Consider the following 11,742-nt stretch of genomic DNA (forward strand, 5'->3'; position numbering starts at 1 on the left):
ATTAGCCATGTTTTAATTTATTTAAATATTATCAAAATTTCGTACATATATTTTCAACAGTTTAGGTTTTTACGTGCAACGCACGTGCATTTTTATAGTATACACAAATACATATATAATTAGATTATTTTACAAAATATAATTTCTTAACACTCGTATTTACACACTTGGTGTGTGTACATATTGAAATATAATTTAATTGGTTTGCAATGAATGGAGACATAATTGTGTTCGGTTCCGCGGTCTACGTTGACAGCAGGGTGCCATGCATCTATCAAGAAAGTCATTTGGACCAGACCTTTCACTGCTGGATCGTGCACCCAGTTCAACCTCTTGCATGGTTGGGCTTCGGTGGACCGAGGACGGACGTAAAAGAGTGATACTCGTATTAATCTATGGAAATTTTTGTTAAAAAAATTATAACTTTTGTCTTCGAATTTAGATTGGATAGTCATCTTAAAAATTTAAAATTTTAGGAGCCATGCAGTTTGTAAGATATAATATAATGCTCTTTTTTTTTGTTTGGATTGAAAATATATACTCTATATATAATGTCAGTCCAGGTTCATCTTGATTCTTGAAGACGGCAAATTTTACCTTTGTGGGCATTTAAAAAATTTGCAACTTGGTGACTCTGATAAACAAACACCCCATATGCGAGATGTTCGTTATCTTACAATAATAGTTGCAGAAAGGTAATGTTGAATAAGGTATGGGGATTGAAGTCCCTGGAATATATATGTATATATATATGATTTTGATATTTTGTCTGCCTTCACGTCGACTTATGAGACGAGACTCGTCTATTGAATGTAAAATTTAAATATACTTCACCTGAGTAGACATCATATCAAAACTATTTGTATATTCGTGCCCACAAGTATGTTGGAAAATCTAGTGCACCAAATTATTTATCTCTAACATAATTTTGCAAAGAGATAATGTTGAATAAGGTATGGGGATTGAAGTCCCTGAAGATTTTGTGTGTGTGTGTGTGTAATATGTATATATGTATGTGAGATTCAGCTTCATTGTTCCTAATTAATAATCCTTGTCTGAAAAAGGTAAAACCAATTTCGTCCGCCAACATCGTTATCAAACAATAGGGTCGGTTTAATTTCAAATAACAGTTATACAAATAAAAATTAAAAATAAGCTAAAACTGGCCTCATGGCATGCCAAGAGAATCATAGTTGAAGAAGAAAAGCCGTGGATGGTTAAAAGGGTCAATTTAATTTTTGCTCTATTGGTTTCAGCCATTTCGCAGCGACATGCCAAGAACTGACCATGATCCATTAATATTCTTGGCCGCGATCCATTAATATGGTCTGTAGCGCGTAGGACGCCTAAACCTTGGAGCCCTTCTGCGCAAGATAAAGTTGATAAAAGCATTCTGGTCAGAAACAAGTGATGGCACAAACACGCCGATGAAATGAAGCACTGTCCTATCCCGAGTTTCTTTTCTCCTGATACGTCAGTAGATGAATGGTAAATTTTTTTAACTTATTTTAAGTACATGTAGATATGCGAAACAAGAAATGGATAAAAATTGCGACAGAAAGATTCGAGCACAATTTCTGCCCCTAAAACCAAAAATTAAAGTGATTGTTCTTTTTTATGGGCAGTAACAAAGAAGATAGATAATTGCATTTTCATCAGCGTGTGAACGAAAGGATCTTGTACCATGAATTGAAGACACGAAGCTAGAGTAAATGACTGTTGGAAGATCTATGATGGTGACAGCGGCTGTGATTACTACGACTAAAGCTTGATAGAGATGGAAACGAATGATAACATGACAGTCAGAAACTCAAACTGAAGACATAACTCACAAACCTAGAATAAGAAAAACTATAATACTAACCCATAACCATAAGGAAGGAAGACGGGATAACCAGGCATGAAAGGCATTCTTGATCCAAAATATGCAGGATTTGGACCCCTTCCTTGATATTGCTTCATTCCTGGAACATTTGTTCGTTTAGCAGATACCTGACAAATACCGAAACATATTAGTGTAAAGATTTGTAAAGTTCATTTGCCACAATGTCCAGATCAAGATCTTGATAGTACCTTCAGTTGACGGCCATGCAATTCTGATTCATTTAGCAGTACGGCATTTTGAATAGCCTCAATCTCCACAAATTCTACATAAGCAAAACCTTTGGGTTGACCAAACTTATCCGTCAAAATGGTGACCCTGTTTACTGTCCCGCAAGACTGAAAATGCTGCTGCACTTCCTCAGGTATGCATGCATAGTCTACCTAGACTTGGATAGAGAAAAAAATTAGCAAAGCAATTCCGTGAAGAGGTGAACCAGACATTTGTATACCCATATAACACAGGAATCCGACAAGCATTCACTAACATGATTACAGAAATACATTTTTTGTGCTAAAGCATATATGAAATGGTAATTTCCGACCTGCTGGCTGATAAGTACTACACTTTCTTGTTGCACCAAAATTATTAAAGATCCAGCAATGCACAAGTTACGCAATTTAGTCGTATCAAAAGAAGCAGATTCCAAATAAATTCATACTGATGATAGTATCAGCATGCAGACTCAAGAGGAAAAAAAACTACGCCAGTATAACATAGTGAGAAACTCAGAACTGAAGCAAATACATGAAAACTGAAGCAGATGATACAATAACAATCAGTAAAATTTTATAAATACAATCCGTCAAAGCTTTCCATGACTTGTGATTTGAAAAAGGATCATATCAAGAAATTCAGCTATGTTAGCCCTTGCAACAACCCAGTCACATCGATGGGAAAATGATAATCGGGGGAAAAAGTTCAAAAGTCTGAAGTACAAGAAAGAAGTCATGCTTTAGTTCAGTTAAATTAGTAAAATATTTCTCAGTTCTAAGACTTTTATGTGACCAGATTTTCCTTGCATTACATACCTTCCTAAGGGATGCAATTGCAAGCAAATGTAAAGAGCAAACTGGCTACTTTTACAATATAATGAAAAAACAATGGAGTGACAAGATTCAATCACAGAATCACAGAACTTACATTACCAACATATATAGAGCGAGAATCCACTTCCTCTTTTTCAGCCTGAATAGCAGAGACACCAGCTGGATCTTCTCATGTACAACACAAAAAATATGATGATTTCATTCAGAATGATTATAAAAGCAGCTCATTTCACAACATAAAAAACACAAAAAAAAAAATAAAGTGACAGAACACATGAAAAGGCTCCTTTCAAAGAAAAGAAAAAAAGGAACACATGAAAAGGCTAAAAAATATTCCATCAAATTGCATAAAATTCCATTGTGTTAGATAAAAACAACCAGTTCATGCTCTTGCATATCCCCTTCCTCATTATTCTGGCAAATGATTAATCCTCTAATTCGTTAATGGATTATGTCTGTGACCTCATTTAGCCAATCAAACGTTGTTCGGTAAAGAATTTCCCTAACATTTCCAATGGTAACAGATAGTCCCCTCCATCAACAAACTTAATCAAGTACAAAAAGATAGAGATATCATTAATTATAGCGGTCATTAATATCATTTCTCCATCCTAATTCTTCAGTTTCATACAAGATTAGTTGCTTTTTTCACTTGAAACTTTGTATATTCACAATTTATCTTATGAGTTGATCTTTACAGCATAGTTGTCATAGTAACATGTTACATATCGTAGATCTTGGAGAACTTATAAGAAAAGATCTCATTGAATTTTTTTTTAAAATAATTATTTTCAAAAGTGTACACTTTTGCCAGGGATGTGAGTTTCAGCTTGCATTTAAGTAGTGAATAGAAACCAAACAAAGTAAAATATAGCAATTAAACAAATCTCCATGTCACATTTCAATCAAAGTAATTTTCATCAAGTTTCATTTTCAATCGTTCTTTATTTGCTCTCGCATTGATTGTCCATACGATCCTCTGATTGATTCCTTTTATTGTAATACCTAATGTATTTTGCTTCTTTATGGTTTCAGCATATAATATATGCCACAACCGCCGTGAAGCCAAGGGCATGATTTTGATGATGCATGTTCATCTCCTTTATGTACACATCATCAAAATCTTGGTTACATTTTTCAATAGGTAAATATTTCAGCTTAGCATTCAGTTTGGGTATAATGTTGATTTTTGATTTCAGTATACGACTACAAACATGATAATTGCCTGACTAAAATTGCAAACAGAGGGTGACAGTTGACAAGAGGTAACTATCTTTGACACCATCAATATAAAAGAAGAATTCGTAGTAGAGGTGGAGACACACACAATGCATACGTGTAATCCGTAGATTCTCTTAAAAAAATAATTTATCAACGAAGTTTTATGATAAAAGGGAAAAAAAAGTAAGAGTCAGAAAGATGGACGGGATAGAGGTAACCTGAGAAGAAATGGTAGAGGATAAATTGAATAAATGATAATTAGCACATGCATAATGTGGTAGTGAAAGTAATTTGTTCTAATACAATACTCTTACTTTCCAATTATTGATAAATGGTTGTACATTTTAGGACCAAAATAATTTTTCAAAACAGATCTCTTACGCAATAAATTTATGCTTTGACAATAACAAGCATAATATGATTCTTAATCATAACTATACGAGACAATCGACGTGTGATCACTCATTACAGAGACAAAATGTCAAAATCACATATCCAACATCTAATGTAAAAAAAATATCACACTATCAAAACAAACACACTTGTTCTCCGTTGAACATTGTTCATTTCGCATTCCCAGTGCATTAATAATAAACCATTTCAAATCAGCATGAAGTTGTCTCAAACTATAATTTGCTCTCCAGTAGTAATCATGTGTCTGATATTTTTAGAAAATTGTCAAAACAGGTTTGATATATTTCGTTAAGTCCAGAGGACGAAGAGGTTTTTTATGCTCAAAGAATGACCATTTCTCCATTAATAAACTGCCATGACAATATATATGATCACACTATCGTTGTATCCTATTTGAAATTAATTAAAACTAAGATTAAACTGCAAAAAGGAAATCCTTAAATGCAAAAAACCTTTGCATCTATCTTCAAACAAATCAAAATTAAAAAAATTCAACAATGCCCGCAATCGTTCTCCTTCCAGTCATTATCTCCGATAGTTAGCACCTCTACATGTCCCATATCAAAAACTCATCCTGTCTTTAGATTTTGTGAACAAATCAAATACAAATCCATCCTGTTGTACAAATCATCATCCCAAACTCAAATCTTTCGAAAACATTCACACATAAAGGTAAAATCTTTTTAAACCAAATCCACGTACAAGATAAAATTGAGTTTAAAAAAGAAAACCTTGTGCAGCACCCCTCTCTTTCTCAACTTTTGCTTGCATTTCGCGTAGTGCGCCAGCTTCTCCCTCAATTTCTTGCAGTCTCTTCTTCATACTCTCTAACTCCTGTAAAATTAGACCCAGTATAAGGAATATAAAAAAATGCGCAAAAACACCTTTATTTCATACAAACACGATAAGCACCACAAACAAACGCAGAGGTACCTCAGCTTGGGGGTCTGCGGCAGCCTGGTTCTCAGCTGATTGCTCAAAATCCGTTTCCATGTAAGAGTCCCTGGGCACGTCCCCGCCGTACACATCGTCGTCTAGTTCGTGCGACTCCTTCTGCTCCATTCCAATCCTCCGTTATTTCCTGCAGCTTAGTTTTTGTGAAGTGAAATTGGGATAGCAAAAATTATCATACCTTTCAGGTGCTCAAAAAGGTATTCCAATTCTGAAAAGGAAGAGGATGAGACAGAAGAAAGGGAATAAGACGATCGGTACGTCTCCAGGATTGCAGCCTTACGGATCAGTTTGTACGCTGCTTAGGTTGGTTCACATTTGAGTATTTGACTCTTAGTCACCAATTGTATACGAAAGACTGTCTAGATTGTTTTTACGAGGTCTCTAACGATGACGAGTTTACGAATCAAATTTATTGATATTCACGATAAACTAACTCAAATAAGATATTCGTATCACAAAACACGACCTGTGAGATCATCTCAAACAAATTTTTTTCAATTATTTTTTGGTTGTCATTGAATTTACCATGAAATAATAATCGAGTTTATAAAATGACTGTTAGATGATCATATAATTTAAACCAGCGAGTTGTTGCACATGTGATATATATATTATCTTTTTAAAAAATAAAATAAGAAGTTAATTTTAAATTCTAAAATGAAATGTATCAATTTTTTTAAATAAAAATAGTAAAAGAAAGTGAAATGGAATTGAAAGACTAAAAGCATGGAAATTTAAATTGAAGGAGCATAAAGCAAGGTAGCCTTCTCCCGATCTGAAGTAGAAAACATCTTTTTGTCTACTTTATTCCCTTGCCAAGTAAAGAACAAACCTATTACCACATTTCTCAGCTTCTGAGCGGAAGCTCGCAGAAATGGCGAAAACTTGGATCGAAATCAGCCTGATTTCTGCCCGGGGATTGCGGCGCACGTCCTCTTTGTGGAAGCTGCAGTGGTTTGCCGTCGGATGGATTGATCCAGACAACAAATATTGCACCAAGATTGATGCTTCAGGTTAGTACGTAGTGGAGCCACGTTTTATATCTTGATATCTTGTTAATTAATGGGAAATTTTGTGAGAATCATATGGGAAAAGAACACTTTTCTTGATTAGCTATAATTTGAGCTATACTCTGCTGCATTTTGAACTATAACAAGGCACTGGTAATCCCGTATGGAATACCAAATTCACGACGGCGATTGATCATCCAAAAGACGGATCGGGTTTCCAGGATTTGGTACTTCACGTTGAAGTTCGCAGCTGGGAGCCAATCTTTCTTGGAGAGAGGCTTCAGGGAACTACCACTGTTGTGTTGAAAGAGTTTCTGGAGAAGTATAATGCTGGTGAATGTGATGAGATTTCAAAGCCCGTCGAGGAAATCGGGAGCTTCCAGCTGAGGAAAAGGAATTCGAATAAATGTCGAGGGTTTGTTGATGTTTCGATTAGGGTTTCTGAAGAAAGGGAAGAGCGTGCAGGTTCGTCAACTTCAGGTAATTTATATTTATTTTCTTGAAAAAACATGTTCAATCGTACATACACACTGGAATATTTATATAAGTTCACTTGTATGATTAATTTTCCTAGTCAAAACCAGGTGGCCATCAAGATTTCGGTCTCATAGATTCAAGTGGTGGAATTAGCCTTAATATTGGCCCCGCACCTTCACAAAACCAACCCTTCTTTGGTGGACAAAACCACCCTACCACTGGCGGAGCCACCTATCCTCCGCCTCCAACACAGCCGCCAAATGTCGAATATAGGCCGTCCATGACCATGTCCCCGTTTCCTCCAAGAACTGAGATTAATTCACAGCTGAGTTACGCAAGCATGGCTTCTTCAGTTTCACCTCCAGGGCGAACTGGACCTGGATTTGGAATCGGACTAGGGGCCGGAGCATTGGCGGCCGGCGCTGTGATCTTCGGGGACGATTTCTTGTCGGGGTTCAGTCATCCTGGCGATTTACGAAGTGCGAGACTTAATTAATTTCCACTGATCCTCTTATTTGGCAGCTTGTTTCTTCTAGTTACTTGTGTGCATTCCTGTCTACAAGCAAGTTTGACGCTTCGATATTTATGTTCAATTTAGACTTAAAAAACTTAGCAAGGAGGTAACTTGTGTTTCATACTATATATATATATACACACACACACATATAGACACACATATATTAGTCCATCGATGCACGCGTTGCATATTTATATAATATTTTTATAATTCATTTATTTATATTTAAATGAAAATCAAAATAAAATTATAAAAAATAGCGTATATGAATTAAAAAAATGAATAAATAATAATATATAAAAAAACTCAAGTAAGAATTATACCATAACTTGAAACCTAAAAAACAAATATTATATCCATTGAACTACACAAAACTTGTACCAAAATTTTCATTTTATTAATATATATAATTATTAAAACAAAACATAAGATCAATAGTTAATTACTTTAATGTCTCATACTTAATAATTTATTTTATATATATATATAAATTTTGTAATATAGTTGATGACCTACATCTATTAAATTAAGTTATTATATAAATATTACAAAATTAAGGCCTATTATATTTAATTTATGATAGGAACAAAGAATTTATAATGGTTCGTAATCAATTATTAGAAGATGTGATAAAAAAAAATTTTAAATACATGAATAACCTCTAGTATCATATTTTAATATTTCTCTAGTTGAAAAAAAAAATCATTTCATTGATCAATTTTATTATATAAATTTCTTACTATATTCAAATCATGAAAAATATTATTTTTTATGTTAATTTTCGATAAATTTGACTTGTTACGTCAAAATATATAAATGTTGATTGTTGATTGTTGATTGTTCACGTCACTACGCATATGAACAAGTGATATCGTGGATACCAATTCTTTTCTCAATAATTAAAATTTAAAGGAACCAATTTTGATTAAAATAGATTTCAACTACTCCGCGGAATCATTTGGGAGTGGAAGGATTTAATTTTAATTCCGACAGAGTAAAATTTATAGATATTCGTGGTATTATTTTGGTTTAAGACGAACAATGGAAGCTTTACTGTGTAGAAAAATCGGCGACCCAACTGTCGAGCCGGATGGCGCGGAGAATTCGGCGCTTACTATCTCTACGGCGCACCCGATTCCACAGCTCAACTCGCCGACAGCGGTTCGAATCCGAGTCAGAGCAACGAGCTTAAACTTCGCGAATTACCTTCAAATCTTAGGCCAATATCAAGAGAAGCCACCGCTTCCCTTCATTCCGGGCTCCGATTACTCGGGAACCGTTGATTTTGTGGGGCCCAGTGTCACTAAGTTCAAAATTGGTGACCCCGTTTGCTCTTTCACTGGCCTGGGCTCTTTCGCCCAATTCATCGTCGCCGATGAATCCGAATTGTAACCACTTTACCATCTCGTTTATCGTGCTGGAATAGTCGTATTATTTCAAATCTAGCATATATATGTTTGTATATATTTGTCGGATGTTATAGTTCTGTTTGGAAAAAAGAAAGTTAGCTTGTTAAAGATTTGTTCTTGCTTAAATTACCCGTTAAGGAAATCAGTTTGAGGGTTGGTCCAGTGTTTTGGAGTGGTGAAACTTAAATTTAAAGAAAACTGAAGATTTTCTTTATTTGAGGGGTTCTAGGCGCCACTGATTTGATTTACCTGTAGATATCTGCTATGTGAAATAACTATTTGAATGCTGAGCGTGATTGAAGATAAACATTTTTGAGCCTTATGATTAGCTTGGACGCGATGTAAATTTGATTTAACTTCCGCTGCAGATATCTAGTGCCCGAAGGATGCGACTTGGTTGCTGCTGGAGCTCTACCGGTAGCATATGGAACATCTCATGTGGCACTTGTTCATAGAGCTCAACTGCAGGCTGGACAGGTAGAATATGGTGGTAACTTTTTGTGCCCTGAAAATATTGTGCTGAAAATTGCTATTCATTTATAAATATCAATATAATTATTTATTTTTTTTGTAATGTAATTGTGATGAAAATGTAGGTCTTGCTGGTTCTCGGTGCAGCAGGGGGAGTTGGAGTTTCTGCGGTGCAAATTGGCAAGGTCTGTGGTGCCACTGTTATCGCCATTGCTAGGTAGTTCATTACTAATTTCATATTATGCTAGTAGTTACTGCTTATTGAAATTTGAAGTTAAAAGAGGGCATAGCTCAAGATTGGATTGGGGCGACTTAAGAATAATTTAGAGAATAAAACTCACATTTTTTAAAAAATGTTAAAAGTGAAATTTGGAGATGTCTTCTTTAGAAAGTCAACTGCCATGCTCCCTTCTGGGTCTGTCCCAAAGTAAAATATTTCACATGATGGAGACTACCTTATTTTTATTCGCCGGCGATATCATCTGGCAGGGGAGAAGAAAAGGTTCAATTTCTGAAGTCATTAGGTGTGGATCATGCTGTTGATTTGAGCAAAGAAAACGTGACTGAGAGTGTTAAGGGATTTCTGAAGGCAAGGAAGCTGAAAGGGATCGATGTTTTGTACGATCCAGTTGGAGGCAAACTGACAAAAGAAACCTTGAAGTTGTTAAACTGGGGAGCAAATATCTTGGTTATTGGGTTTGCAAGTGGGGAAGTTCCCGTAATCCCCGCAAATATTGCACTTGTTAAGGTACTGCTACATTTAAAGGATTCACAATCTAAGACATTCACCATTTTTTGTTTCTTTGAAGATTATCCAAACTTTTAGTTCTAATTGTTGTTTGGATATCCTGTTTATAGATGGCTTACACATATTATTGAAAAAGATAAAATTGTCTAACACGTCCAAAATGTTTGTATATGAACACGAAATAGAAAAAACTCGGTGGTAATGATAGGAAATGGATGTGTTATTGGTGTTGTGTGAACATTAAAGGAATTGATTTTCTTTTATTGTTTTCAGGACCCTATCTTTCACTCTCACACGTTTATTTTGATTTTTCTTTAAATTCTCTGGCTACCTAATTGTTATTTATTTATTTATTGCTTTGACCCGAAAACTGCAGTCTGCGCTGCATCAATCATGACACGTGAACTTTGAGTTTCCAATTTATTTATTGTATCAAATATAAGTTGTGGAAAGTTTTTGAAACATTTTCAGGTCATGATCTGAGCTCCAAAATCCAACAATATGTGTTTTAGCTATCACGTTTGTTTGTAGTATGTCCATGACTTCCACATGTCTATGGTTTTACCCAAATTACATACTAGCAGTAATCAGAAGCCAAGTCAAGATCGACCCTATTTCAGCGCAAATAATGAGCTTGATTGAGGAAAATGCTCTACTCGAACTCGACCCACTTGTATATCAAGCTTGACAAGGCGCTTGTCTTAGTACTTTGCTTTGGTTTAGTTAAACCTCAGTATAATTTGAATCTAATATGTAAGACTTGTTGGATGACTATCTCTTGTGTTTTTGATTAAAAACATTTTTTTCTTCAGAATTGGACCGTTCACGGGCTCTACTGGGGAAGCTATAGAATTCATCGACCCCACGTTCCCGAAGATTCATTGAAGGAGCTGCTATCTTGGTTGGCTAGGGGACTAATTACGATCAAGATTTCTCATACTTTCAGGCTGAGGGAGGTGAGATCTTTTTGGACTCAAAACTATCTTCTTGGCTGAATCAAACGTGTCATCCAGGATGGTCATAGAAAATATTATAAAAATTTTAGTAGGAGGAAGAACAAATCTGATTAAATATGGCTCATGTAATTTTATCGGGTTTTTTTACAGGCAAATCTTGCTTTCGCAGCCCTTAAGGATAGGAAAGCGATTGGGAAGGTGTTGATTGAGTTCAGTGATGTGAAAGATACAAGGGCCAAGCTTTAATCGTTATTTGCTTCGGACATACCGGTGCTGTGGACAAGATCTTAGTAACATTTGTCCGAGTGGTTGATGATGAAACTTTTCCTGTGAAGTAAAACGGGTCTTAAATTTTAAAATAGTTTTAATGTGGTGAAACTTAATAAACAAAAATAAATAAATGAAAGCATAATCTCTTACTATTTATTAATTTTGGACACAGTAGAGCCAAAAGATTTAGTGTCATTGTCTTTCTTTTTTTTTTTAATTCATTATTCAAAATTACGGTTTAGTTTTTCACTAATTTTTATAATTATAATATGACTCTCATTTAAATATAATCAAATAAAATGCAATACGTAAGTTTGGGCACCATGGAAAGCCAAAATAATGTGTTATGGTTTATTTTAGTTCA

General features: G+C 35.0%; 3 protein-coding genes across 7 annotated transcripts; 2 read left to right on the top strand and 1 right to left on the bottom strand.

Annotated features, from left to right (window-relative positions):
• Window positions 1-1,065: 1,065 nt before the first annotated feature.
• LOC142525142 (polyadenylate-binding protein 1-like) lies at window positions 1,066-5,854 on the bottom strand. Of its 5 annotated transcripts, XM_075629317.1 has the most exons (7): window positions 5,699-5,854; window positions 5,479-5,619; window positions 5,298-5,400; window positions 3,026-3,099; window positions 2,074-2,265; window positions 1,865-1,992; window positions 1,066-1,364 (listed from the first exon to the last, which is right to left on the bottom strand). In XM_075629317.1, the coding sequence occupies exons 2-7, from the start codon at window positions 5,557-5,559 to the stop codon at window positions 1,319-1,321; spliced, it is 624 nt and encodes a 207-aa protein (XP_075485432.1). In that variant the 5' UTR covers window positions 5,560-5,619; window positions 5,699-5,854; the 3' UTR covers window positions 1,066-1,318. The 5 variants fall into 5 exon arrangements, with proteins under 5 accessions (XP_075485432.1, XP_075485431.1, XP_075485430.1 ...); XM_075629316.1 differs by having other exon boundaries at window positions 3,026-3,096; window positions 5,500-5,854; XM_075629315.1 differs by having other exon boundaries at window positions 5,500-5,854.
• Window positions 5,855-6,134: 280 nt separating this feature from the next.
• LOC142524557 (uncharacterized) lies at window positions 6,135-7,636 on the top strand. Its single transcript, XM_075628596.1, has 3 exons — window positions 6,135-6,533; window positions 6,678-7,010; window positions 7,115-7,636. Exons 1-3 carry the CDS (start codon window positions 6,395-6,397, stop codon window positions 7,501-7,503), a joined length of 861 nt encoding a protein of 286 aa, XP_075484711.1. The 5' UTR covers window positions 6,135-6,394; the 3' UTR covers window positions 7,504-7,636.
• Window positions 7,637-8,477: 841 nt separating this feature from the next.
• On the top strand, window positions 8,478-11,538 carry LOC142524926 (uncharacterized). The gene is made up of 6 exons (XM_075629087.1): window positions 8,478-8,912; window positions 9,302-9,410; window positions 9,530-9,621; window positions 9,894-10,152; window positions 10,965-11,108; window positions 11,259-11,538. The coding sequence occupies exons 1-6, from the start codon at window positions 8,566-8,568 to the stop codon at window positions 11,352-11,354; spliced, it is 1,047 nt and encodes a 348-aa protein (XP_075485202.1). The 5' UTR covers window positions 8,478-8,565; the 3' UTR covers window positions 11,355-11,538.
• Window positions 11,539-11,742: the final 204 nt, after the last annotated feature.

The sequence above is a fragment of the Primulina tabacum genome, chromosome 14, assembly GCF_025594145.1.
Source record: "Primulina tabacum isolate GXHZ01 chromosome 14, ASM2559414v2, whole genome shotgun sequence".
NCBI classification, from domain to species: Eukaryota; Viridiplantae; Streptophyta; class Magnoliopsida; order Lamiales; family Gesneriaceae; genus Primulina; species Primulina tabacum.

What these genes read in the sequence shown, in the direction of transcription:
- LOC142524926 (XM_075629087.1), top strand. Translation starts at nt 8,566, where the DNA reads ATGGAAGCTTTACTGTGTAGAAAAATCGGCGACCCAACTGTCGAGCCG. An exon ending in CAAATATTGCACTTGTTAAG is followed by an intron (nt 10,153 to 10,964) that starts GTACTGCTACAT and finishes TTTTTTCTTCAG; the next exon opens with AATTGGACCGTTCACGGGCT. An exon ending in ATACTTTCAGGCTGAGGGAG is followed by an intron (nt 11,109 to 11,258) that starts GTGAGATCTTTT and finishes GTTTTTTTACAG; the next exon opens with GCAAATCTTGCTTTCGCAGC.
- LOC142524557 (XM_075628596.1), top strand. Translation starts at nt 6,395, where the DNA reads ATGGCGAAAACTTGGATCGAAATCAGCCTGATTTCTGCCCGGGGATTG. An exon ending in CACCAAGATTGATGCTTCAG is followed by an intron (nt 6,534 to 6,677) that starts GTTAGTACGTAG and finishes AACTATAACAAG; the next exon opens with GCACTGGTAATCCCGTATGG. An exon ending in TGCAGGTTCGTCAACTTCAG is followed by an intron (nt 7,011 to 7,114) that starts GTAATTTATATT and finishes AGTCAAAACCAG; the next exon opens with GTGGCCATCAAGATTTCGGT.
- LOC142525142 (XM_075629313.1), bottom strand. Translation starts at nt 5,628, where the DNA reads ATGGAGCAGAAGGAGTCGCACGAACTAGACGACGATGTGTACGGCGGG. An exon ending in AGAGAGGGGTGCTGCACAAG is followed by an intron (nt 3,100 to 5,297) that starts GTTTTCTTTTTT and finishes GTTGTACATGAG; the next exon opens with AAGATCCAGCTGGTGTCTCT. An exon ending in TGCATGGCCGTCAACTGAAG is followed by an intron (nt 1,993 to 2,073) that starts GTACTATCAAGA and finishes GGTATTTGTCAG; the next exon opens with GTATCTGCTAAACGAACAAA.